The sequence below is a fragment of the Hyla sarda genome, chromosome 1 (genome assembly GCF_029499605.1).
Source record: "Hyla sarda isolate aHylSar1 chromosome 1, aHylSar1.hap1, whole genome shotgun sequence".
In the NCBI taxonomy this organism is placed as follows: Eukaryota; Metazoa; Chordata; class Amphibia; order Anura; family Hylidae; genus Hyla; species Hyla sarda.
Window position 1 is genome coordinate 34,809,332 of NC_079189.1, and position 27,558 is coordinate 34,836,889.

Here is a 27,558-nt window from a genome sequence, read left to right on the forward strand (position 1 = left end):
TATCTATATCTCATATCTATCTCATATCTATCTATCTATCTTTCTCATATCGATCTATCTATCTATCTATCTATCTATCTAACTCATATCTATCTCATATCTAACTATCTATCATCTATCTCATATCTATCTATCTCATATCTATCTATCTCTAACTCATATCTATCTCATATCTATCTATCTATCTATCTCATATCTATCTAACTATCTCAAATATCTATCTATCTCGTATCTATCTATCTCATATCTATCTATCCATCTATCTATCTATCTGGTTGGATAAATTCTTAAAAATGGGGCCACTACTACAAACCCTACACATCCACACATCTCCTACCTTGTCCATCACTATCTGTACTGTGTTGCTACTACTACTACTACTACTATTACTAATACTTCTACTGCTACTACACCTTCTTCTTCTACTACTACTACTACTACTAGTGTTGAGCGGCATAGGCCATATTCGAATTCGCGAATATTCGCGAATATATGGACGAATATTCGTCATATTCGCAAATATTCGCATATTCGTAATATTCTCGTTGTATTTTCGCATATGCGAATATTCGCGTGTGCGAAAATTAACATATACGAAAATTTGCATATACAAAAATTAGCATAACCGAAAATTCGCACATGCGAAAATTAGCATATGCAAATTTTCGCATATGCGAACATTCGCGCACCAGTCTCACACAGTAGTATTAGAGCCTTCTTACACCACATAAGCTGGAAGCAGAGAGGGATGATCACTGTGATGTGTACTGTAAAAAAAAAAAAAATATTCGTAATTACGAATATATAGCGCTATATTCGCGAATATTCGCGAATTCGCGAATATGCGATATTCGCAAATAAAATTCGAATTGCGAATATTCGCGAGCAACACTAACTACTACTACTACTACTATTACTACTACTACTACTACTACTACTTCTACTACTACTTCTACTACTACTATTACTACTACAACTACTACTACTACTACGACTACTATTATTACTTCTACTACTACTCCTACACCTTTTTCTACTAATACTACTTCTTCTTCTACTACTATTACTACTACCACTACTTCTACTACTACTACTACTACTACCACTACTTCTACTACTACTACTACTACTTCTACTACTATTACTACTACTACTTTTAACACTACTATTACTACTACATCTACTATTACTCCTACTACTCCGACTTCTACTTCTTCTACTACTACTACTACTACTACTACTACTACTACTACTTCTACTACCACTATTACTACTATTACTACTACAACTTCTACTTCTATTACTACTTCTACTACTACATGTTCTACTACACCTTCTTCTACTACTACTTCTGCTACTATTACACTATTACTACTACTACTACTTCTTCTTCTTCTACTACTACTACTTTTAATACTATTATTACTAGTACTACTTCTACTACTAATCCTACTACTACACCTTCTTCTACTACTACTACTACTACTACTACTACTACTACTACTTCTACTATTACTACTACAACTACTACTATTACTACTTCTACTCCTACCACTACACCTTCTTCTACTACTCCTACTGCTATACCTTCTTCTTCTTCTTCTTCTACTACTACTACTACTATTTCTACTACTACTAGTACTACACCTTCTTCTACTACTACTTCTACTACTACTACTACTACTACTACCATTACTTCTACTACTACTACTACTACTACTACTATTTCTACTACTACTAGTACTACTACACCTTCTTCTACTACTACTACTACTACTACTACTACTACTACCATTACTTCTACTACTACTACTACTACTACTACTACTACTATTTCTACTACTACTAATCCTACTACTACACCTTCTTCTACTACTACTACTACTACTACTACTACTTCTACTATTACTACTACAACTACTACTATTACTACTTCTACTCCTACCACTACACCTTCTTCTACTACTCCTACTGCTATACCTTCTTCTTCTTCTACTACTACTACTACTACTACTATTTCTACTACTACTAGTACTACTACACCTTCTTCTACTACTACTTCTACTACTACTACTACTACTACTACTACCATTACTTCTACTACTACTACTACTACTACTACTACTACTACTATTTCTACTACTACTAGTACTACTACACCTTCTTCTACTACTACTACTACTACTACTACTACTACTACTACTACTACTACCATTACTTCTACTACTACTACTACTACTATTTCTACTACTACTAGTACTACTACTACACCTTCTTCTACTACTACTTCTACTACTACTACTACTACCATTACTTCTACTACTACTACTACTACTTCTACTACACCTTCTTCTACTACTACTTCTACTACTACTACTACTACTATTTCTACTACTACTAGTACTACTACTACACCTTCTTCTACTACTACTACTACTACTACTACTACCATTACTTCTACTACTACTACTACTTCTACTACACCTTCTTCTACTACTACTTCTACTACTACTACTACTACTACTACTACCATTACTTCTACTACTACTACTACTACTACTACTACTACTATTTCTATTACTACTAGTACTACTACTACTACACCTTCTTCTACTACTACTTCTACTACTACTACTACTACTACTACTACTAGTATTTCTACTACTACTAGTACTACTACTACTACTACCATTACTTCTACTACTACTTCTACTACTACTACTACTACTACTACTACTACTACTATTTCTACTACTACTAGTACTACTGCTACTACACCTTCTTCTACTACTACTTCTACTACCATTACTTCTACTACTACTACTGCCACTACTCATACTACTTCTACGGTTATTACTACTACCACAAGCCCTACACAACTGTATGTCTCTGGCCTTGTCTGTCATATTCTATGCTGAACTACTATTACTAGCCCCACACAGCTGCACATCTCCTGCATTTTCCATCATGTTCCATACTGTACTACTGAACATTAAAAAGCTGAAATCTAGGAGACCTCATAGTGTCATACATGTCATTTCAGGAAAATTCTTGGTTCTTCTTGAATTTATTTGACTCTGATGGCTGATTATGACAAATCAGACCCAAAACAGATTTTAGGAAATTCCCTCACTTCTGCTATTTTCATAGAACCTTCAGTCCCAAGGTCAGCACCTGTGGAGCAGGCACATGAGGGCAATGTTAGAGGGTTCAATGGCACTATCTGTGTACAGAGAAGGTTTTGCCCAGAGTAGAGTATGTTCAGGATGTGATACAGTACTAAACCCTAAACGCCTAGGAGAAGACAATTCCTTGTTCTTGGGATAGTTCTAACATGGTTGTTTAGTTTAGAAATAATAAAAGGTATTTTCTTCTTTACACAAAGCCTAGAAGCTCCTGGCAATGAGCAAATTAGGAAGTGTAGTAGTGTAGTCAACAAGGAAACCTGAGAGCAAGTGTGTAATTCATCTGCAGCGCCACCACAGGAAAGATTAGACATTACACCTCAAAGAAGTTCTAATGAATTTGTTGTCTGTGTAATGGACAGAATGTAAAGGTCCTCCAGGTCAGGGAATGATGTTTTTAACCATTTCCCACTTTGACAAAGAGATTAGAATTCAAAACAAAGTACGCCCCCCCCCCCCCCCCCCCAATATTAACTTACAGTACCTAATAAGTGTATGTAAATTATGGAAATGTATGTATGTAAAAATGTATGTAAATGTTATTTCTAAATTAGACACCCCCTTTAATTACAAATTAGTATGACATGAAGGAGATAGAGGTACAGGGGAAAAGGGTCAAACTATCTACTTGTCTCTCTACCATAACAATCTATCAATTTATCTAGAGTATCAATCTACCTAGATATCTATTATCTATTTAATTATCTATCTATATATCTATTTATCTCATATCTATCTATCTATTTATCTCATATCTATCTATCTATCTATATATATATATATATATATATAATATCTATCTGTCTATCTCATATCTATTTATCTATCTCATCTCTCTCTCTCTCTCTCTCTCTCTCTCTCTCTCTCTCTCTCTCTCTCTCTCTCTCTCTCTCTCTCTCCTATCTATTTATCTATATATCTCCTATCTATCTATATCATATCTATCTATATATCTCATATCTATCTATCTATCTATCTCATATCTATTTATTTATCTATCTCATATCTATCTATCTATCTATCTCATATCTATCTCATATCTATCTATCTATCTCATATCTATCTATATGTATATCTCATATCTATCTATCTATCTATCTATCTCATATCTATCTATCTCATATCTATCTATCTATCTATCTATCTATGTATCTCATATCTATCTATCTCATATCTATCTATCTATCTCATATCTATATATCTCATATCTATCTATCTAAGATTAATTTTCCTATCAATCCGTCTTGAATCCACCCTTCCCTTGCTCTATATGTACAGTGCACACACACATATATATTCTGTATACATACACAGCTGCGTACAGCAAACACTGAGAATAGATCTGGTCGATAGAGATTATTCCAAAGACAAAACTGAATATTAGAACAAGTTAATCTCATTTTAATGTGGAATTCAGGCCTAATCAATCTTGTTGTCTGTCCGGTGGGGTCACTGTCAGAGGGGAGTGTTTGAGGCATCATCCTTGTATAGTGATAACAGGGCTATCACATTCCCAAGGGGCCCATTCATCACTGTGGCCCCGCCAAAAAACAATGTCTCTCACACCAAATCCCCATGGTAGTTAGGCCCATGATGAATCTGATTCTGCATCCAGAAGGCCACTGGACAACCTTCACCGCAGACCTGCTCCCATCCTGTTCATCACTATGTATTTCTATTGATACATTGTATCTGCACCCTTCAGTCTCAACAATGTTGCAATATTAAAACACTTTTAAGTTATATTATGTTGCAGCACATTAAGGGAATGGAATCAGTTCTGTCTCCCTTCATGGAGAGGGAGGGAGGGCACAGGCAGTCCCCTGGCATCACCATCCGAGCTGGGTTCATACCAGAGCAGGAAAAACAAGGATATTCACTGTAGATGGCACTGCACCCAAAGTAATCGTCCCCGCCACACTTGTCTCTCATCTTGGTGTTTCCACCTCCTGTACGTACAGTCTATGGCTGTGTCCTAGGGCTCATAGATCCTGCTGAGATTTGTAGTCCCTCAATGGCTTTTATTATAAATAAACAGTATACAGCAAAATGAAATACCATAAGGTTATATTATCTATCTATCTCATATCTATCTATCTATCTCATATCTATCTATCTATCTATCTATCTCATATCTATCTATCATCTATCTATCTCATATCTGTCTATCATGTATCTATCTCATATCTATCTCATATCTATCATCTATCTATCTATCAATCTATCTATCCTCCTATCTAACTATCTATCTCATTATCTATCTATCTATCTCATATCTATCTATCTATCTCCTATATATCTATCTATCTATCTATCTATCTATCTCATATTTATCTATCTCATATCTATTAACTATCTATCTCATATCTCTCTATCTATCTCATATCTATCTATCTATCTATCTATTTATCTCATATCTATCTATCTATCTATCTATCTCATATCTATCTATCTATCTATCTATCTATCTATCTCATATCTCTCTATCTATCTCATATCTATCTATCTATCTATCTATCTCATATCTATCTATCATCTATCTATCTATCTATCTATCTATCTCATATCTGTCTGTCTATCTATCTATCTATCTATCTATCTCATATCTATCTATCTATCTATCTATCTCATAACTATCTATCTATCTATATATCTATCATCTATTTATCTATTTATCTATCTATCTCATATCTATCTATCTATCTATCTCCTATCTATCTCATATCTATCTATCTATCTCATATCTATCTATCTATCTATCTCATATCTACCTATCTCATATCTATCTATCTAGCTATCATCTATCTATCTATCTATCTCATATCTATCTATCTATCTATCTCATATCTCTCTATCTATCTCATATCTCTCTCTATCTATCGCATATCTATCTATCTCATATCTATTATCTATCTATCTAGCTATCAATCAATCTATGTATCTCATCTCTCTCTCTCTCTATCACATATCTATCTATCTATCTATCTCATATCTATCTATCTAATATATTTCTATCTCATATCTATCTATCATCTATCTATCTATTTATCTATCTATCTATCTATCTATCTATCTATCTATCTATCTATCTATCTATCTCATATCTATCTATCACATATCTATCAATCTATCATCTATCTATCTATCTATCTATCTATCTATCTATCTCATATTTATTATCTATCTATCTATCTCATATATATCTATCTATCTATCTCCTAACTATCTATCTATCTCATATCTATTATCTATCGATCTATCTATCTATCTATCTATCTCATATCTCTCTATCTATCTATCTCATATCTATCTATCTATCTATCTATCTATCTCCTATCTATCTATCTATCTCCTATCTATCTATCTATCTCCTAACTATCTATCTATCTAGTAAAGAAATCAGCAGGACTCAGGAAATCCGTGAATACGTTGTGGCTTTATTTACCAAACATCACAAACCGTGACGTTTCAGCCGTCTCTCACTGCCTTAGTCAAGATTGGTTGACGGCTGAAACGTTGCGATTTGTGATGTTTGGTAAATAAAGCCACACCGTATTCACGGATTTCCTGAGTCCTGCTGATTTCTATACTGGATTTATTGGGCTTTTGGCCTAGTTGTTCCAGCGTGCACCACCTTTCACCCTGCTAGTGCTGCCCCATTTCTGGAAACTATCTATCTATCTATCTATCTATCTATCTATTTATCATCTATCTATCTCATATATCTCATATCTATCTATAATCTATCCTATGTATATCTATCAATCTCTTTAGCTATCATCCAGTACCAAGGTCAGCGACTTTGGAAAAAAGCATATATAGACCACCATCTTTGATCACAAGTTGACTAGACCAGTGTTTCCCAAACAGGGCACCTCCAGCAGTTGCAAAACTACAACTCTCAGCATGCCCGGACAGCCTTAGGCTGTCCGGGCATGCTGGGAGTTGTCGTTTTGCAACAGCTGGAGGCACCCAGGTTGGGAAAGACTGGCCTAGACACAGAGGGGTTCCCACTACCTACCAAACCCCTTCTCCCAAATCAGACATTATCACCACCAGCAACCACTTAAAAACTGATTGTTTTCACAACAGCACCTCTACAGGAGAAAGGAGGAATGACACATCACCCATTAAATTTAAATATTATTGATGGTTCCCTTTTCAATAGTCTCATATACCAGAATTGAAAAACACCCAAGCCCTGAGTCTTTCCATTTTATTTGTAGTAAAAAAAAAACAAAAAAAAAAACAAACAAAAAAAAAACATATATATGTATATATTATTTGTATTCAATACTTTAAAAACATGTATATATAATTTTTTAAATTAATGTAAATATTTAAATGTTATCTCCATTTTAAGAAAGAACAAATCTTATATTCTGTAGAAATAAAAGGGAACCTGCCTAGTAACTCCTGGTAAATGTGTTTTCGCACAGAGGGGGGTGGGGGGATTAACCCCTTCTAGTCACGGGTCACTGAGCCTGGGCTGTGCATGTGACACATTAACCCCTCCCTCCCCTGACTCCGGGAGCCCGCAACAGATTGTTTTCTAAAACTGCAGCACATACCCTCATGGTAAATGCGAAAAAGGAAAAACAATAAGGTGTTTTTTTTTTTTCTTTCTTTCTTTTTCCCCTGACGGGGGTCATTGATATATTCTCATTAATTAGCATCACTGGAAACACCCACGAAAATCAAACGCCATGGATACTTGTTTTGCCAGACGAAAAGTATACCTATGGCAAAGCGCTCATTTATATGTTATATTTGGACTTGACTCAGTTGCCATAGGAACATAGGAATTAAAGGCAGCACTTTGATTGGTAGGGCGATGTTCATCTTTTGCAGCCTATCTATATATACGGCAAAACCACTTTTAGATTAGTGATGAGCAGCATAGGCCATATTCGAATTCGCGAAATTTGGCGAATATTTGGAATGAATATTCGTCCTATATTCCGGAATTTTGCATATTCGCTATGTTCGTTTTTTTTTCCTGCGAATAAATATTCCTCATTCCGAATATATATCACTATATTGTAAATATTAGCGAAATCGCAAAGTGCCGATATTTGCGGTAAAAATTCTTATTTCGAATATTTGCGCTCAAGACTATTTAAGATGTTCATCCAAAAAAGTGGTGTTCTTGTGGGGAGGGGTTCTGGTCTGGATAAAGGGGGTGGTCTTCTCAAAGAGGTTCCCTTATACATAATATCTATACATATAATCGGTGTATGTTATGGTGGTGTTTACGTACACATAAGTAACCTTCTACTGTGCACGGAATAAACTCAGACTCCCATTAACTCTTTCATTAGAAGGATGAGCTGCAAGAGTTAAGGTGAGACTACTACCCCCAGCATGACCCGCACAATTATTATCATAACTAATATGTCAGGGAAAGGGGGGAAAAATGGCAAAAAAAAATTGAAAAAATTCCCATCAGCAGCTTATACTACATTATATGTCATGTGTCAAACCCAACGCAAGCTATTTATTGTCTATGCAGTCAGTGATGGATCTGATGCAACATTCTCTACCTTATTTGTCTCATTCTGTAAAGTAACCAGATGTGGAGTCTCATCATTGTCTACAAGATCCCCTCCGCAACACATACCCCCCCCCCCAAAAAAAAATCCCACCACCTCCTCCCCATGCTTAACATTCCAGGGACTGCAAAATAAGGAGAGCCAAGTCCTCTGCACCATCAAAGCTTTGAACCCAACACATTGCACAAACGCTGTAGCGGAGCTGAATTTGTTGTCAGGTCAGGTGCCCCAATGACAAACTCAGCTCTACTATACAAGCATGTTTTTGTTTTTTTCTTTGCTGCAAACATTTTTACCCATGCAAATACAAGGGATGCTTCAACAGGTGATAAACCATGTCGGGATAGACCTCCGAGAACCCAACCAGATCTGCAGTGCTGAGGAGACCAGCTGCACTGGAAATAATATACAGTGGAGCCATTAAGGTCTATCAAGCATCGATCCATCCATGGCTACATCAAGGCTGGTTAATTTCGCTGGAGCACCACAACTGCAGATGTAGTGGGAGGGGGGACGAGAGAGGGGGGGGGGGGTAAGATCCCTTCTTGGCTCTGCCATTGATTTAGTGGACACCACTCTGCAAATATTGTAAATGCTATTTTATTTTTTATTTTTGCTTTTTTTTTTCTTCCTTTTTTAAACATGGTAGTTTACAAAAAAGAAATCAACCTGGTACCTCTTTTTTACACTCTCCTGAATATAGACAAATCTTCGTACCATCAGAATATTGTTTTGTTTTTTGTTTTGTTTACATCTCACTGTCCTGAAAGGTTTTTTTGTTTTAAGACACAATAAAGCTAAAATGTCAAGTCTTTTCCCAAAAGATCCCTCAAGGTGCCAGTCAGGGAGTGTATGAGAAAAGAAAACAGCACAAGGAACTCCTCCAGCTTGTTGTCTATCTGCCATTGTTATTTGGTTACACAATGTTTTTTTTTTTTCCTTATTTCCCCACAAGTGGAAAGGTAATAAGATCACACCTCGCACTCCCTGGCGGGCTGCTGGTGGCAAGAACAAGAACCATATTCATTTATGATAACCAAAGCTCCCTCGATGTGGTTGGGTTTGTAATCTACATAGTATTCCTGGGCAGACATTGCAGCCATTTGATGCATAGTCTGTTTTTGCTTTTGCTTCCTGCGTTGTGTCACAAAGCACTGCCTCAACTGTCTGAGACTGGCCGGAAAACACTTCCAAGAAACGTACAACATCAAAACCACAATGAGGAAGGAGAAAATCAACGCCATAGTCCCTGTGACTACCTTATGGATCTGGACAGTGTTCTCAGGGTGCTCACTGGGCAGAGTGGCCATGAGGTTGTCTGTAGTCTTTTCCCCTTCTGTATCCTGCACATCGTAGGTGGTGGTGGTGAAGGTGGCACTGTTGTGGGCATTTCGATCACTGTTGTTGAAAGCTGTAGAAATGGCATTAGCACTGGTGGGATCCATTGGGTCCTCACATAGGTGGAAAGCATAGACAGCATCCAGGACATCCTCTCCTTGTGCATACTCTGGGGTGGTACATAGCATGTTGCCATCATACCTACCCTTGAAGTTGCTCAGCCAAGAGGCCAAGGCACACACGTTACGTCCACAGTCCCAGCTGTTCCCAGCCAGGGTGATGCTGGTTAGAGATTTCCAAGAATTGAGGATTCTAGAATCGATGTAGGTGAGGCGATTGGAATCCAGGTGCAGGGATTCCAGGTGAGGTACACTTTCAAAAACATGAGGTTCGATGTACTCGATCTCGTTGCCAGAGAGATCCATTTTGGTGAGTTTCCACACCCAGTCCAAAGAGTTAACTACGATGGTGACCTTATTCTTCCTCATGAAGAGGGAATGCAAAGAGAGCAGCCTGGGGAAATGAGCTAAATTCACCTTGACCAAGTCATTGTGCTCCAGGTGGAGCTCGGCGAGCTTGAATAATCCTGCAAAAGAGTTCCGGGCCAAGCTCTTCAGCTGATTGTATCCCAAGTCTAGGAACTCCAGACTGCGACAGTCCTGAAAGATCCTCACTGGCACAAACTTGATGGCATTGTAACGCAACTGTAGGCTGCTCAGTTTGCGTAGACCATGGAAAAGATCCGGCGCCAACGCTTGTATGTTATTGTTGGATAGATCCAAACTGCGTAGGTTTGGCAAGGGTCGGAACGTGTGGTTGGCCAGATGTGTTATTTTATTGGCACTGATCGTGAGTTCCTTGACCCGACGCAGTTTTTGAAAGGCATTGACTTCCACTGTCTCTATGTGATTGTGATCCAGATAGAGCCACGTGAGTTGCATTAACCCCGTGAACTGTCCGTCCTGCAGCTCGACCATGCTGTTGTACCGCAGAGACAAGCCCATTGCCCCCGACAGGTTGCCAGGCAGCTCCGTCACATTCTGGGACTCACAGTACAGAAATCTGCCCTCGCAGCGACACAGGCGCGGACAGCCGCTATTCACCAGGGGAAGCATCTTAATAAATATGCCCAGCGCGCACAGTATTAACCCCGGGGGCTTTCTCAACATCCAGTTTAAACAGAGACCAATGAGAAGGAAATCCATTAGCAAACACGTTTCCAAATTTTCTCGAGAATGTCCATTGAAATCGTCCCCGATGTCTACATCATATTGGAATAAAATACAATGTCATAGGTCAGCAGCGGAGATAACAGGTAGCAGACGTGTGGGGTGGGGGGGGGACATGCAGCATTTAAAGTTCAGTCATATAGGAAGGTGAATCGGTCTTTTTCATGTTAAACGCTGATGGAGAAAGGGTGGTGGGTGGTGGTGGGGGGTTGGAAAAAGATTTTTTCTTCATGAAAGAATTGAATTAGAAAAGTGTCTTACCCACCCTTCTTTTCCAGTAGAGTGACAAGCTCCATTCAGCCGCTTTGCTTTGTGTTTTGGCTAATTAGATGCAGGTCTAAATGGAGCCCTCTGTGCTGGTGATACAGGAGCTTTCAGCTTGTTCAGCGCTGGCAGCCTTACAATGCCCCCCTTTGCTTGTTCTCAATGAGCTGAAAGGCAGCGAGGGGTGGCTGGGGGGGGGGGGATTGTGGGGGTCCGGTTACCTTTTCCTTGCTGACTTGTAGGACCCACAAGGATCTCGATGGGCTCCTTTTCTTTCCTTCTTTTTTTTTTTCTCTCCCTGCGGTTAAGATTGTGACATTCTGGAAGGAGCTCCAAACTCTTTGCTAATAAGGACGCCACCACGACATCTGGCGAGCTGCTTAACGTCCATCATCTGGTCTGAGCTATTCACCAAAAAACAACAGCCCCCCATAACAAAAAAGAGGAAGAAATCCACATTAAAAAAATTCTCTCAGCAAGTCAATGGTGGAGTCATTGTCCTTCTTTCTTTTTTGCCAGGCTGGATCCTTAGGAGAGGCAGAGCAGAGGCTTGCTTCCTTCAGCTGGAGCAGTATGTTCCTAGAGCAGGCTGAGCACACTGTGCTGTGAGCTAGTCATGATTGTACGCCTGCACAGAGCCGCGCAGACATGGGCAGATGGAAAAGGGGTGGGCATTAAACCAACATTTTAGTCAACCACCAAAGTAATATAGGCTCCTTGCTGATGAAATGGAAAATACTTTAAGCTCCTTACTCCATTGCCTTAAAGCAGATCCCGGGACAGGAGCAGGAGCAGACGTGTTATTTCTCTTGGATCTTTTCCTTTTCTTTATAGTCTGGTGTGTGATGTGTTAGCTGTGTGTGTCCTGCTGCATCCCCTACCTGATGTGGGAATGGTTGGATTATAAATGTATCGATGGGTTTATTATTAGATATATTTTGTTCATTAGTATATCTATAATTATCTACATAAGATGTATACATCTATTTACATAGCTTATATTTATATTCATCTCTCATTTTATCAATCATTTTTTTCTTCATATATATATATTGTATCTAATATCTACCTATCCTATCTAATTTATGCATGTGCCTATCCACTGTATCGATTATCTATCAACGATTCATGTTATGTCTATCTATATATTTATCTTGTATCGAGTGACCTATCTAATATCTATCTATCTATCTATCTATCTATCTATATCATATCTATCTATCTAATATCTATCTATCTATCTCATATCTGTCTATCTATCTATCTCATATCTATCTATCTATTTATCTCATATCTATCTATCTATCTATCTCATTTCTATTTATCTATCTATCTCATATATATCTATCTATCTCATATCTATCTTTCTCATATATATCTCCTATCTATCTATCTATCTATCTATCTATCTATCTATCTCTCTCATATCTATCTCCTATCTATCTATTTCATATCTATCTATCCTTTCTTTTCTGGATATGTCTTTGTGTAGGTGAGGACCCTCTTCCTGGGGTTTATGGTGATGTTACTCGGAGGCCGGTGCTTGCTGTACAGATGTAGCAGAGTCGGAGGGGTTGGTGTCTAGTTGGGTGCTTGTTCTGTGTATTGCACTGATTTAGCACAGGCTGCTATTAACCTGATGTCTATTTCATTATAAGATGGGCGGAAGGAGCAGGAGGGGGGGGGTGTTGTCGGGTGGGGGGCTTTGAGTTACAGCTCTTGTGTAAATCTCCATCACTTTGGAGCCGGTGTCCAGCTCTATTGACGTAGGAACCTGGCGGAGCTTTTCAATTATAGGATATGGTGGAGATTGCTGAGAAAGGGGGGCCGGGAGTGGATGTGGGGGCCAGGAGTAGATGCAGGGGCCCCCTCTACTAAGGGCCCATTGATCGCTCAGTGTCCCCGACCTCTTCTCCCTCCAGGATGTCTCCTGGACTCCCTGCTGTCTACTATGTGACTTCGCCATCTCTTCTGTATGATCAGGGGCTGGGGGCTTGTGTGACTGTATGGTGAGATGCTGCCCCCCAGGTCCTTAGGCAGCAGACAGCCGGAATACAAGGGACCCCCGACACAGAGGACTCAATCCAAGCCTGGGGAGGGGCACAGCAGACCCCACCACTCACAGACTGCTCCGCAAGATGGGACAGTGTACTGAGGGGCCATGTGTCTGGTGTGTGGATGTATCTGCTGGATGTACAGTATGTATGTTTATATGCTGGATGTACAGTATGTATGTTTATCTGCTGGATGTATGGTATGTATGCTTATCTGCTGGATGTACAGTATGTATGTTTATCTGCTGGATGTACAGTATGTATGTTTATCTGCTGGATGTATGGTATGTATGCTTATCTGCTGGATGTACAGTATGTATGCTTATCTGCTGGATGTACAGTATGTATGCTTATCTGCTGGATGTACGGTATGTATGTTTATCTGCTGGATGTAAAGTATGTATGCTTATCTGCTGGATGTACGGTATGTATGTTTATCTGCTGGATGTACAGTATGTATGTTTATCTGCTGGATGTACAGTATGTATGTTTATCTGCTGGATGTACAGTACGTATGCTTATCTGCTGGATGTACAGTATGTATGTTTATCTGCTGGATGTACAGTATGTATGCTTATCTGCTGGATGTACAGTATGTATGTTTATCTGCTGGATGTACAGTATGTATGTTTATCTGCTGGATGTACAGTATGTATGCTTATCTGCTGGATGTACAGTATGTATGCTTATCTGCTGGATGTACAGTATGTATGCTTATCTGCTGGATGTAAAGTATGTATGCTTATCTGCTGGATGTACAGTACGTATGTTTATCTGCTGGATGTACAGTACGTATGTTTATCTGCTGGATGTACAGTATGTATGTTTATCTGCTGGATGTACAGTATGTATGTTTATCTGCTGGATGTACAGTATGTATGTTTATCTGCTGGATGTACGGTATGTATGCTTATCTGCTGGATGTAAAGTATGTATGTTTATCTGCTGGATGTACAGTATGTATGTTTATCTGCTGGATGTACAGTATGTATGTTTATCTGCTGGATGTACAGTATGTATGTTTATCTGCTGGATGTACAGTATGTATGTTTATCTGCTGGATGTACGGTATGTATGCTTATCTGCTGGATGTACAGTATGTATGTTTATCTGCTGGATGTACAGTATGTATGCTTATCTGCTGGATGTACAGTATGTATGTTTATCTGCTGGATGTATGGTATGTATGCTTATCTGCTGGATGTACAGTATGTATGTTTATCTGCTGGATGTACAGTATGTATGTTTATTTGATGGATGTACAGTATGTATGTTTATCTGCTGGATGTACAGTATGTATGCTTATCTGCTGGATGTACGGTATGTATGTTTATCTGCTGGATGTAAAGTATGTATGCTTATCTGCTGGATGTACGGTATGTATGTTTATCTGCTGGATGTACAGTATGTATGTTTATCTGCTGGATGTACAGTATGTATGTTTATCTGCTGGATGTACAGTACGTATGCTTATCTGCTGGATGTACAGTATGTATGTTTATCTGCTGGATGTACAGTATGTATGCTTATCTGCTGGATGTACAGTATGTATGTTTATCTGCTGGATGTACAGTATGTATGTTTATCTGCTGGATGTACAGTATGTATGCTTATCTGCTGGATGTACAGTATGTATGCTTATCTGCTGGATGTACAGTATGTATGCTTATCTGCTGGATGTAAAGTATGTATGCTTATCTGCTGGATGTACAGTACGTATGTTTATCTGCTGGATGTACAGTACGTATGTTTATCTGCTGGATGTACAGTATGTATGTTTATCTGCTGGATGTACGGTATGTATGCTTATCTGCTGGATGTACAGTATGTATGTTTATCTGCTGGATGTACAGTATGTATGCTTATCTGCTGGATGTACAGTATGTATGTTTATCTGCTGGATGTATGGTATGTATGCTTATCTGCTGGATGTACAGTATGTATGTTTATCTGCTGGATGTACAGTATGTATGTTTATTTGATGGATGTACAGTATGTATGCTTATCTGCTGGATGTACAGTATGTATGCTTATCTGCTGGATGTACAGTATGTATGTTTATCTGCTGGATGTACAGTATGTATGTTTATCTGCTGGATGTACAGTATGTATGTTTATCTGCTGGATGTACGGTATGTATGTTTATCTGCTGGATGTACAGTATGTATGTTTATCTGCTAGATGTACAGTATGTATGTTTATCTGCTGGATGTACAGTATGTATGCTTATCTGCTGGATGTACGGTATGTATGTTTATCTGCTGGATGTACGGTATGTATGTTTATCTGCTGGATGTACAATATGGATGCTTATCTGCTGGATGTACAGTATGTATGTTTATCTGCTGGATGTTCAGTATGTATGTTTATCTGCTGGATGTTCAGTATGTATGTTTATCTGCTGGATGTACAGTACGTATGTTTATCTGCTGGATTTAAAGTACGTATGCTTATCTGCAGGATGTACGGTATGTATGCTTATCTGCTGGATGTACGGTATGTATGCTTATCTGCTGGATGTACAGTATGTTTGTTTATCTGCTGGATGTAAAGTATGTATGCTTATCTGCTGGATGCACAGTATGTATGCTTATCTGCTGGATGTACAGCATGTATGCTTATCTGCTGGATGTACAGTATGTATGTTTATCTGCTGGATGTACAGTACGTATGTTTATCTGCTGGATGTACAGTATGTATGTTTATCTGCTGGATGTACAGTATGTATGTTTATCTGCTGGATGTACAGTACGTATGTTTATCTGCTGGATGTACAGTATGTATGTTTATCTGCTGGATGTATGGTATGTATGCTTATCTGCTGGATGTACAGTATGTATGCTTATCTGCTGGATGTACAGTATGTATGCTTATCTGCTGGATGTACAGTATGTATGTTTATCTGCTGGATGTACAGTATGTATGCTTATCTGCTGGATGTACAGTATGTATGTTTATCTGCTGGATGTATGGTATGTATGCTTATCTGCTGGATGTACAGTATGTATGTTTATCTGCTGGATGTACAGTATGTATGTTTATTTGATGGATGTACAGTATGTATGCTTATCTGCTGGATGTACAGTATGTATGCTTATCTGCTGGATGTACAGTATGTATGTTTATCTGCTGGATGTACAGTATGTATGTTTATCTGCTGGATGTACAGTATGTATGTTTATCTGCTGGATGTACGGTATGTATGCTTATCTGCTGGATGTATGGTATGTATGCTTATCTGCTGGATATACGGTATGTATGTTTATCTGCTGGATGTACAGTATGTATGTTTATCTGCTGGATGTACGGTATGTATGTTTATCTGCTGAATGTACGGTATGTATGTTTATCTGCTGAATGTACGGTATGTATGTTTATCTGCTGGATGTACAGTATTTATGTTTATCTGCTGGATGTACAGTATGTATGTTTATCTGCTGGATGTACAGTATGTATGTTTATCTGCTAGATGTACAGTATGTATGTTTATCTGCTGGATGTACAGTATGTATGCTTATCTGCTGGATGTACGGTATGTATGTTTATCTGCTGGATGTACGGTATGTATGTTTATCTGCTGGATGTACAATATGGATGCTTATCTGCTGGATGTACAGTATGTATGTTTATCTGCTGGATGTTCAGTATGTATGTTTATCTGCTGGATGTTCAGTATGTATGTTTATCTGCTGGATGTACAGTACGTATGTTTATCTGCTGGATTTAAAGTACGTATGCTTATCTGCAGGATGTACGGTATGTATGCTTATCTGCTGGATGTACGGTATGTATGCTTATCTGCTGGATGTACAGTATGTATGTTTATCTGCTGAATGTAAAGTATGTATGCTTATCTGCTGGATGCACAGTATGTATGCTTATCTGCTGGATGTACAGCATGTATGCTTATCTGCTGGATGTACAGTACGTATGTTTATCTGCTGGATGTACAGTACGTATGTTTATCTGCTGGATGTACAGTATGTATGTTTATCTGCTGGATGTACAGTATGTATGTTTATCTGCTGGATGTACAGTATGTATGTTTATCTGCTGGATGCACAGTATGTATGCTTATCTGCTGGATGTACAGTATGTATGTTTATCTGCTGGATGTACAGTATGTATGCTTATCTGCTGGATGTACAGTATGTATGTTTATCTGCTGGATGTACAGTATGTATGTTTATCTGCTGGATGTACAGTATGTATGTTTATCTGGTGAATGTACTGTATGTATGCTTATCTGCTGGATGTACAGTATGTATGTTTATTTGCTGGATGTACAGTATGTATGATTATCTGCTGGATGTACAGTACGTATGCTTATCTGCTGGATGTATAGTATGTATGCTTATCTGCAGGATGTACAGTACGTATGCTTATCTGCTGGATGTACAGTACGTATGTTTATCTGCTGGATGTACAGTACGTATGCTTATCTGCTGGATGTACAGTACGTATGCTTATCTGCTGGATGTACAGTACGTATGTTTATCTGCTGGATGTACAGTACGTATGCTTATCTGCTGGATGTACAGTACGTATGCTTATCTGCTGGATGTACGGTATGTATGTTTATCTGCTGGATGTACGGTACGTATGCTTATCTGCTGGATGTACGGTATGTATGTTTATCTGCTGGATGTACGGTATGTATGTTTATCTGCTGGATGTACGGTATGTATGTTTATCTGCTGGATGTACAGTACGTATGTTTATCTGCTGGATGTAAAGTACGTATGCTTATCTGCTGGATGTACAGTATATATGCTTATCTGCTGGATGTACGGTATGTATGTTTATCTGCTGGATGTACAGTATGTATGTTTATCTGCTGGATGTAAAATATGTATGTTTATCTGCTGGATGCACAGTATGTATGCTTATCTGCTGCATGTACAGCATGTATGCTTATCTGCTGGATGTACAGTACGTATGTTTATCTGCTGGATGTACAGTACGTATGTTTATCTGCTGGATGTACAGTATGTATGTTTATCTGCTGGATGTACAGTATGTATGTTTATCTGCTGAATGTACAGTATGTATGTTTATCTGCTGAATGTACAGTATGTATGCTTATCTGCTGGATGTACAGTACGTATGTTTATCTGCTGGATGTACAGTATGTATGCTTATCTGCTGGATGTACAGTATGTATGTTTATCTGCTGGATGTACAGTATGTATGCTTATCTGCTGGATGTACAGTATGTATGTTTATCTGCTGGATGTACAGTATGTATGCTTATCTGCTGGATGTACAGTATGTATGTTTCTCTGCTGGATGTACAGTATGTATGCTTATCTGCTGGATGTACAGTATGTATGTTTATCTGCTGGATGTACAGTATGTATGCTTATCTGCTGGATGTACAGTATGTATGTTTATCTGCTGGATGTACAGTATGTATGCTTATCTGCTGGATGTACAGTATGTATGTTTCTCTGCTGGATGTACAGTATGTATGCTTATCTGCTGGATGTACAGTATGTATGTTTATCTGCTGGATGTACAGTATGTATGCTTATCTGCTGGATGTACAGTATGTATGCTTATCTGCTGGATGTACAGTATGTATGTTTATCTGCTGGATGTACAGTATGTATGTTTATCTGCTGGATGTACAGTATGTATGTTTATCTGCTGAATGTACAGTATGTATGCTTATCTGCTGGATGTACAGTATGTATGTTTATTTGCTGGATGTACAGTATGTATGATTATCTGCTGGATGTACAGTACGTATGCTTATCTGCTGGATGTATAGTATGTATGCTTATCTGCTGGATGTACAGTACGTATGCTTATCTGCTGGATGTACAGTACGTATGCTTATCTGCTGGATGTACAGTACGTATGTTTATCTGCTGGATGTACAGTACGTATGCTTATCTGCTGGATGTACAGTACGTATGCTTATCTGCTGGATGTACAGTACGTCTGCTTATCTGCTGGATGTACGGTATGTATGTTTATCTGCTGGATGTACGGTATGTATGCTTATCTGCGGAATGTACGGTATGTATGTTTATCTGCTGGATGTACGGTATGTATGCTTATCTGCTGGATGTACGGTACGTATGTTTATCTGCTGGATGTACGGTATGTATGTTTATCTGCTGGATGTACGGTATGTATGTTTATCTGCTGGATGTACAGTATGTATGTTTATCTGCTGGATGTACAGTATGTATGTTTATCTGCTGGATGTAAAGTATGTATGCTTATCTGCTGGATGTACAGTATGTATGTTTATCTGCTGGATGTACAGTATGTATGCTTTTGAGTTTATGTATGTATCTATTATATATATATATATATATATATATATATATATATATATATATATGTGTCTACCTTCTGTAATATATTTATATATATATATATATATATATATATATATATAGTGTATGTATGTATGTACTGTATATAATATATATATATATATATATATATATATATATATTTACTGTATGTATGGATAGTTACATAAATACCTACATACAGTAAGTACATACAGTAGTGATATTGAGTAGGTGCATGGATACTGTAAGTAACAACTTTATGAAGGCTTCTACTATATGTGTGTATGAAACTACTTATGTATCTAATGTGTGGATGAATGCATACATGTGCAGCTTTTGTATGGATGTTCTAATCTATATGTGTGCATGTATAAATAACAGAAATATATATATATATATATATATATATATATATATATATATATATGCATCTACTGTATGTACTACTGTATCTGTTTAAAGGGGTACTGCAGCCTCAATTAACTTATTCCCTATCCACAGGAAATAAGTTAATTTTGGCTGCAGTACCCCTTTAAGTATCATCTGTACAAGTGCATTTATATGTTTATGTACAATGGGATTTACCAAAACCTGTGTAGGAAACCTTGACAAGTTGTCTATAGCAACCAATCATATTGCTTCTTTTATCCTTCAGAGGCCTGTTTAAAAATGTCTCCCCTATTATATGTGTAGTTATCCAGCAATGGACTGAAGTACATTGGACCCAAACTAGGCAATAATTCGGAGTGCCCTATAAAGTAATCATTGTTTATCCAGGTTTATTTTGATATTCGGACCTCAGATGGGCTGTATTCATCTAGACCTTTGGGGCCCCATATTGGTTTGTGCTATCACATGGCTCCACCTTGCAAACACTCGTGGACCAATCCCATTTAGGCTAAGTTTCCACTTGTTTATTTATTTATTTTTTTCTGGCAGTTTTTGAGCCAAAGTCAGAAGTGGATCCATAAGGGAGGAGAAGTGTAAATCCTTCCTTTATATGTCCTATTCCTTTTGAATACACTTCTGGCTTTGGCTCAAAAACTGCAGTGGCAGTATTCCAAAAACTCACCTCTTTTTCCCATTCAGTGGCACAGCTGTCTTGATTGTTACAATTGAAGCACTGAGACTTAGGGCTTACAGGCTCGACAGTTTCTAGAAATGTTATATAAACAGAAGCATAACCTACAACAGTGTGGAATCAGTGTCAAGTCGGGCCCACACCAGTGTGGTGTAGTTGCCCTTAGCAACCAATCAGATTGCTCTTGTGGGTTTGGTTCCTACAGACTAATGTCTTGGACCCAATTCCCTATACTTTCCACCATGCTCAGCTCTTTCCCATCAGGACTGTTCCTAGCCAGTCCACAACTCAGAATCCATTGCCTAGGCCAAGACTTTAGGCCTACCCAGGCCACATCATAGTCCTGCAAGGCAAACAAGTTCTTCTTCATCTTCGTGTTGCCCCACTAAATGGAACCCGACTAGGTCCAAATGGGGCTACAGCCTTGTTTTCTAGACTCCAGTCCATCAGCACTTTAGCGTTTTCTGTTTTCATCCAATGTACAGGCCTCAGGCCTATAAATTCACAGCAGTCTCTATGACCTTTCATAAGCTGTCTGTCCACACCTTCTCACTTGGTGCTAAACAACAACTCTTGTCCCTCCCAAAATTGTGGCACAGTGCATTGGCCTTACCATGCTATCCTTCCCTCAGTACTAGGCCTTTGATAGTACGTAAAGGGATACTCCACCCCTAGACATCTTATCCCCTATCCAAAGGATAAGATGTCTGATCTCGGGGGTCCCAGCTACGGAACTTCGCTCTGTGCCGGATGACTGGCAATGCGGGGCGGAGGCTTGTGAAGTCACGGTCACGCCCCACACGTGACGTCACGGCCATGCCCCCTCAATGCAAGTCTATTGGAGGGGGCATGACGGCCGTCATGCCCCCTCCCATAGACTTGCATTGAGGGGGCGTGGCCGTGACATCACGAGCGGGGCACGGCCCCGACGTCAAAAGCTTCCGGCCTGCACCTGACACTCTAAACGAACGCCGGGTGCAGCAGGTCCCACCGCTGGGAACCCCCGCGATCAGACATCTTATCCCCTAGCCTTTGGATAGAGGATAAGATTTCTAAGGGCAGAGTACCCCATTAAATCTATCTCTCCTTGTGGCTATCAGCATAGAAGACTCTCATTCCTGTCGCCATTCACAGTAATTCGGCACATCATATATATTCAATATACAAGTGCAAAGTCAAAAGATTGAAATGTTTCACAGAGCAGTTTCTCAGATTTATAGCGTTCAGGCAGCTATTTAAAAAGGACACAATTCCTGTAAGAGAGAACATATCCTCTCTTCCTCCTGAAATATTTTACACGTCCTTATGAGTAAGGCCCCAAGTTCATCCCTTTGCCATAAGATCTCCGGGAACTGCCACCAATTCTTAAAGGGGCTGTCCAGGACTAAATAAACAGAGCTAATTTCTTCCACAAACAGCACCACACCTGTTTTCAGGTTGTGTTTGGTATTACAACCTGGCTCCTTTTACTTCAATAAAACTCAGCTGCAATACCGCGCACACAACCTGAGGACAGATGTGGTGCTGTTTTTTTAAAAGAAATTAGCTCTGTTTTTCTAATCATGAGAACAAGAAAAAAAATGCAATGAAAATGAATTGCTCTAAACTTAAAGGGATACTCCGGTGAAAAACTTTTTTATTATTATTTTTTTTTTAGTCAACTGGTGCCAGAAAGTTAAACAGATTTGTAAATTATTTCTATTACAAAATCTTAATCCTTCCTGTACTTATTAGCTGCTGAGTACTACAGAGGAAATTTTTTTATTTTTGAAACACAGAGCTGTCTACTGACATCATGACCACAGTGCTCTCTGCTGACACCTCTGTCCATTTTAGGAACTGTCCAGAGCAGCATATGTTTGCTATTGGGATTTCCTTTTACTCTGAACAGTTCCTAAAATGGACAGATGTGTCAGCAGAGAGCACTGTGCTCATGATGTCAGCAGAGAGCACTGTGCTCATGATGTCAGCAGAGAGCACTGTGCTCATGATGTCAGCAGACAGCTCTGTGTTTCAAACGGAAAATAATTTCCACTGTAGTATTCAGCAGCTAATAAGTACAGGAAGGATTAAGATTTTTTAATAGAAGTAATTTACAAATCTGTTTAACTTTCTGGCACCAGTTGATTTAAAAAAAAAAAAAAAAAAGTTCTTCACCGAAGTACCCCTTTAAAACTTAAGGAAGGTAAAATAAAAAAATGGCCTCATTGTAAATTTTACTCATGTGACTAGATTGGATCATCACCAATACTGGTTCTGTTTGACTTCTCAGTTTTATAACCAACATGAAGTCTATACAGGTCATAGGTAGAGAAGAGCGAAGTTACAGTACTTCGATTCTACACGAACCTCGCGGCTCGAGCCGCGAGGTTCGTGCAGAATCAAAGTACTGTAACTTCGCTCCTCTCTAGTCGTTGACATAAACCAACTCTGATCGTGCCGATCGCTCATTCTTCTTGTACATAAGAGGTTTGAATCGGAGCAGAGCTCCCCCTATCTGCAGGATGTTCATCACTTTACCAATACCAAATAATGGATGTATTGTAGAACGGAACCCTTTGGACAGTCTTGCCAGGCAAGCAAACAGACAGCTGTCACAGTCCTGTAGACTTGAGTCTATTGTAACAATTCACATACAGCAATACGTTCCACTCACAGCATGCTGTATACGAAAAAATTAAAGGGGTACTCCACTGCTAGACATCTTATCCCCTACCCAAAGGATAGGGGATAAGATGTCTGATTGCGGGGGTCCCACTGCTGGGGCCCTACACGATCTCCCACAGCACTCAGGCGTTCTATACAAACACCAGGCTCCTGCGGCAGTGGTCGTGATGTCACGACCACGCCCCTCGTTACATCATGCCACTCCCCCTCCATTCATAGACATGAATGGAGGGGTCGTGGCTTGACATCACGAGGGCATGGCCGTGACATCACGATCACGGCCTCTGGCTTCAAGTGTTCTGAACAAAATGTTCAGAATGCTGGAGCACCGGAGTACCCCTTTAAACATCCTTCACCTCAGATTATTTACATAAACTTCTGAGTTTCTCACCCAAAACTTGGCACACTCAATCCCAAAGTCAGTATTTTTGATGCAATATATAAGTATTCAATGTACCACACACAAGCTAATCTGCCTCAGAGGAACTCCTCCCTGCGGCTCTATGACCATGCTCATACACCTGTGAGATCAGGTTCAGGACTGCAACACACCTGAACTGAAGTATCTTAAAGGGGCACTCCAGTGGGAAAAAAAATTGTTAAACCAACTGGTGCCAGAAAGTTAAAAGGGTACTCCGGTGGAAAACTTTTTTTTTTTTTTTAAATGAACTGGTGCCAGAAAGTTAAACAGATTTGTAAATTACTTTTATTAAAAAATATTAATCCTTCCAGTACTTATTAGCTGCTGAATACTACAGAGGAAATTATTTTCTTTTTGAAACACAGAGCTCTCTGCTGACATCACAAGCACAGTGCTCTCTGCTGACATCTCTGTCCATTTTAAGAACTGTCCAGAGTAGGAGAATATCCCCATAGCAAACATATGCTGCTCTGGACAGGTCCTAAAATGGACAGAGATGTCAGCAGAGAGCACTGTGGTCATGATGTCAGCAGAGAGCTATGAGTTCCAAAAAGAAAATAATTTCCTCTGTAGTATTCAGTAGCTAATAAGTACTGGAAGGAGTAAGATTTTTAAATAGAAGTGATTTACAAATCTGTTTAACTTTCTGGCACCAGTTGATGTAGAATAAAAAAATTAAAAAAAAGCTTTCCACCGGAGTACCCCTTTAAACAGATTTGTAAATTACTTGTATATAAAAAATCTTAACCCTTCCAGTACTTATCAGCTGTTGTATGTTCCACAGGAAGTTCTTTTTCACTGACCACAGTGCTCTCTGCTGAGACCTCTGTCCGTGTCGGGAACTGTCCAGAGCAGGATATGTTTGCTAAGGGGATTGGCTCATACGCTGGACAGTTCCTGACACGGACAGAGGTGTCAGCAGAGATCACTGTGGTCAAAGAGAAAAGAAATTCAAAAAGAAAAGAACTTTCTCTGTTGTATACAGCAGCTGATAAGTACTGGAAGGATTAAGATTTTTAAATAGAAGTAATTTACAAATCTGTATAACTTTCTGGCACCAGTTGATTAAAAAATAGTTGTTTGACATCGGAGTACCCCCTTTAATTTAGTGCTTTTCCTCTCCCACAAGGTTTAGGTAGAAAGATCGGGAACACCAGGTTCTCAGCAAGTAAAAGAGAGAAATGTCACTCCCACAGTCATGCGGAGGAGGTGTTGGCTCATTATAAGGGATGTTTCATAAAGACAAACTTTCTCCAGATGCCTTTTTTTTGTTGTTTTTTTTTTTGTTTTTGTTTTTATGCATGTTATAATGACAACCTTCCTTTCATGACTTTGTGTTTGTTATGAGGAATTTCTCAGGCTGGAGGATGACTGCCTAACACCCTCAACACTTTTAGCACCAAATAAAAATAAGACTAATCTGTCTAGCAGATGACTTTGTCTCAGATCAAGTTTGTCATTCAAATGAAAAGTAAAACTGTCTCACAATATTCTCTTTTACATAAAGGGAAACAAAAAAAATGTTGGTATTGTTGAATGTAAATGTATGCGAAAAGTCTCTAGGAATTGGTAATTAAGTCATGGAAGATATCTGTCCACAGAAGGCCTAGATTAAAGGGTACCTTTCATCAAAAAAACTTTTGATATATTATAGATTAATGTATGCAGAATAACTAAGTTATTAAAAAATTTGCTTCTTTCTATTTAATTTTCCACTTTGAAAAAATGACCACTAGGGGTCTCCCTACCAGTCCTTTTTTTATAGATTTCAGACTCATGAACGAGTCCTAAATCTCAGACTGCAGCCGGGACACAGACAAGAGCAGCACTGTTCCCTGGCAGCGAGCAGTGCTGAGTTTGACTGTGTCCCGGCTGCAGTCTGAGATTTAGGACTCCAGCATGAGTCTGAAATCTATAAAAAAGGACTGGTAGGGAGACCCCTAGTGGTAATTATAGTAGTTATATTCTTATATATAGGAGCAGTATTATTATAGTAGTTATATTCTTGTATATAGGAGCAGTATTATGGTAGTTATATTCTTGTACATAGGAAGCAGTATTACAGTAGTTATATTCTTGTATATAGGAGGCAGTATTATAGTAGTTATATTCTTGTATATAGGGGCAGTATTATAGTAGATATATTCTTGTACAAAGGAGCAGTATTATAGTAGCTATATTCTTGTATATAGGAGGCAGTATTATAGTAGTTATATTCTTGCATATAGGAGTAGTATTATAGTAGTTATATTCTTGTACATAGGAGCAGTATTATAGTAGTTATATTCTTGTCCATAGAGGGCAGTATTATAGTAGATATATTCTTGTACATAGGAGCAGTATTATAGTAGCTATATTCTTGTATATAGGAGGCAGTATTATAGTAGTTATATTCTTGTACATAGGAGCAGTATTATAGTAGTTATATTCTTGTCCATAGAGGGCAGTATTATAGTAGTTATATTCTTGTACATAGGAGGCAGTATTATAGTAGTTATATTCTTGTATATAGGAGCAGTATTATAGCAGTTATATTCTTGTATATAGGAGCAGTATTATAGCAGTTATATTCTTGTACATAGGAGCAGTATTACAGTAGTTATATTCTTGTATACAGGAGGCAGTATTATAGTAGTTATATTCTTGTACATAGGAGGCACTATTATAGTAGTTGTATTCTTGTACATAGGAGGCAGTATTATAGTAGTTATAGTAGGCAAAGAGAGCGAGAGAGAGACCGCACCACTACTCCACACTGTGTCCATAATAGGGGTGGTGGTAGTACGTTGGTATGGGGGTGCAAGTGTAGCCAAGAAAATACAATATTCAAACATAAGGCAGGTAGGAAAAATGAAGTTTCAGCACCCAGATAGATGCAATCCTTTTATTTCAATTCCACAACAGCATATAAGGCAGCTGGCCGGTGGTGGGGAGGGTGGAAGAGGATACCGCACCTGAAGCCGCGGGGATGAAGGCGACTAGTTTCGCGGGTTAACCACTTCTTCTGGCCTTCTGGCAGAATGGATTTGTAGTGGAAGGTTACACCAAGGTTACTACCACTGATACGACTCGACCACACAGGTAGCTGGGCGAGGCGAAGTACAGTAGGATGAGGCAGAGGCCTAGTCGGACTTAGCAGAAAGTCAAGGCAGGTGGCAAAGGTGTGTAGTCAAAAACATAGCGGAAGGGTCAGAACACGGGCAAGGCAAACAGACAGTATGGAATGCTTAATCTCAGGCAAATGGCACTGAAGATCCAGCAGGGAAGAATGGGAGGTGCAGGGACTAGAATACAGTGGTCCCGCAACATACGATGGTAATCCGTTCCAAATGGACCATTATTTGTTGAAACCATCGTATGTTGAGGGATCCTTGCAATGTAAAGTATAGGACAGTGGTCTACAACCTGCGGACCTCCAGATGTTGCAAAACTACAATTCCCAGCATGCCCGGACAG

At 38.9% G+C, this 27,558-nt stretch overlaps 2 protein-coding genes across 2 annotated transcripts in view; one reads left to right on the plus strand and one right to left on the minus strand.

Moving 5' to 3' along the window:
* Positions 1-27,558, plus strand: part of CTNNA2 (catenin alpha 2) — a 2,092,931-nt gene that overhangs the window by 1,257,586 nt on the left and 807,787 nt on the right. The window lies entirely within an intron of this gene.
* LRRTM1 (leucine rich repeat transmembrane neuronal 1) lies at positions 9,322-12,308 on the minus strand. Its single transcript, XM_056553850.1, has 2 exons — positions 11,570-12,308; positions 9,322-11,336 (listed from the first exon to the last, which is right to left on the minus strand). Exons 1-2 carry the CDS (start codon positions 11,598-11,600, stop codon positions 9,709-9,711), a joined length of 1,659 nt encoding a protein of 552 aa, XP_056409825.1. The 5' UTR covers positions 11,601-12,308; the 3' UTR covers positions 9,322-9,708.

Bases quoted from the DNA above. Each gene is read 5' to 3' on its own strand.
- LRRTM1 (XM_056553850.1), bottom strand. From the start codon at position 11,600: ATGGAGCTTGTCACTCTACTGGAAAAGAAGG. The intron at 11,337-11,569 runs GTGGGTAAGACA...AATATGATGTAG, and splicing joins CACTCTACTGGAAAAGAAGG to ACATCGGGGACGATTTCAAT.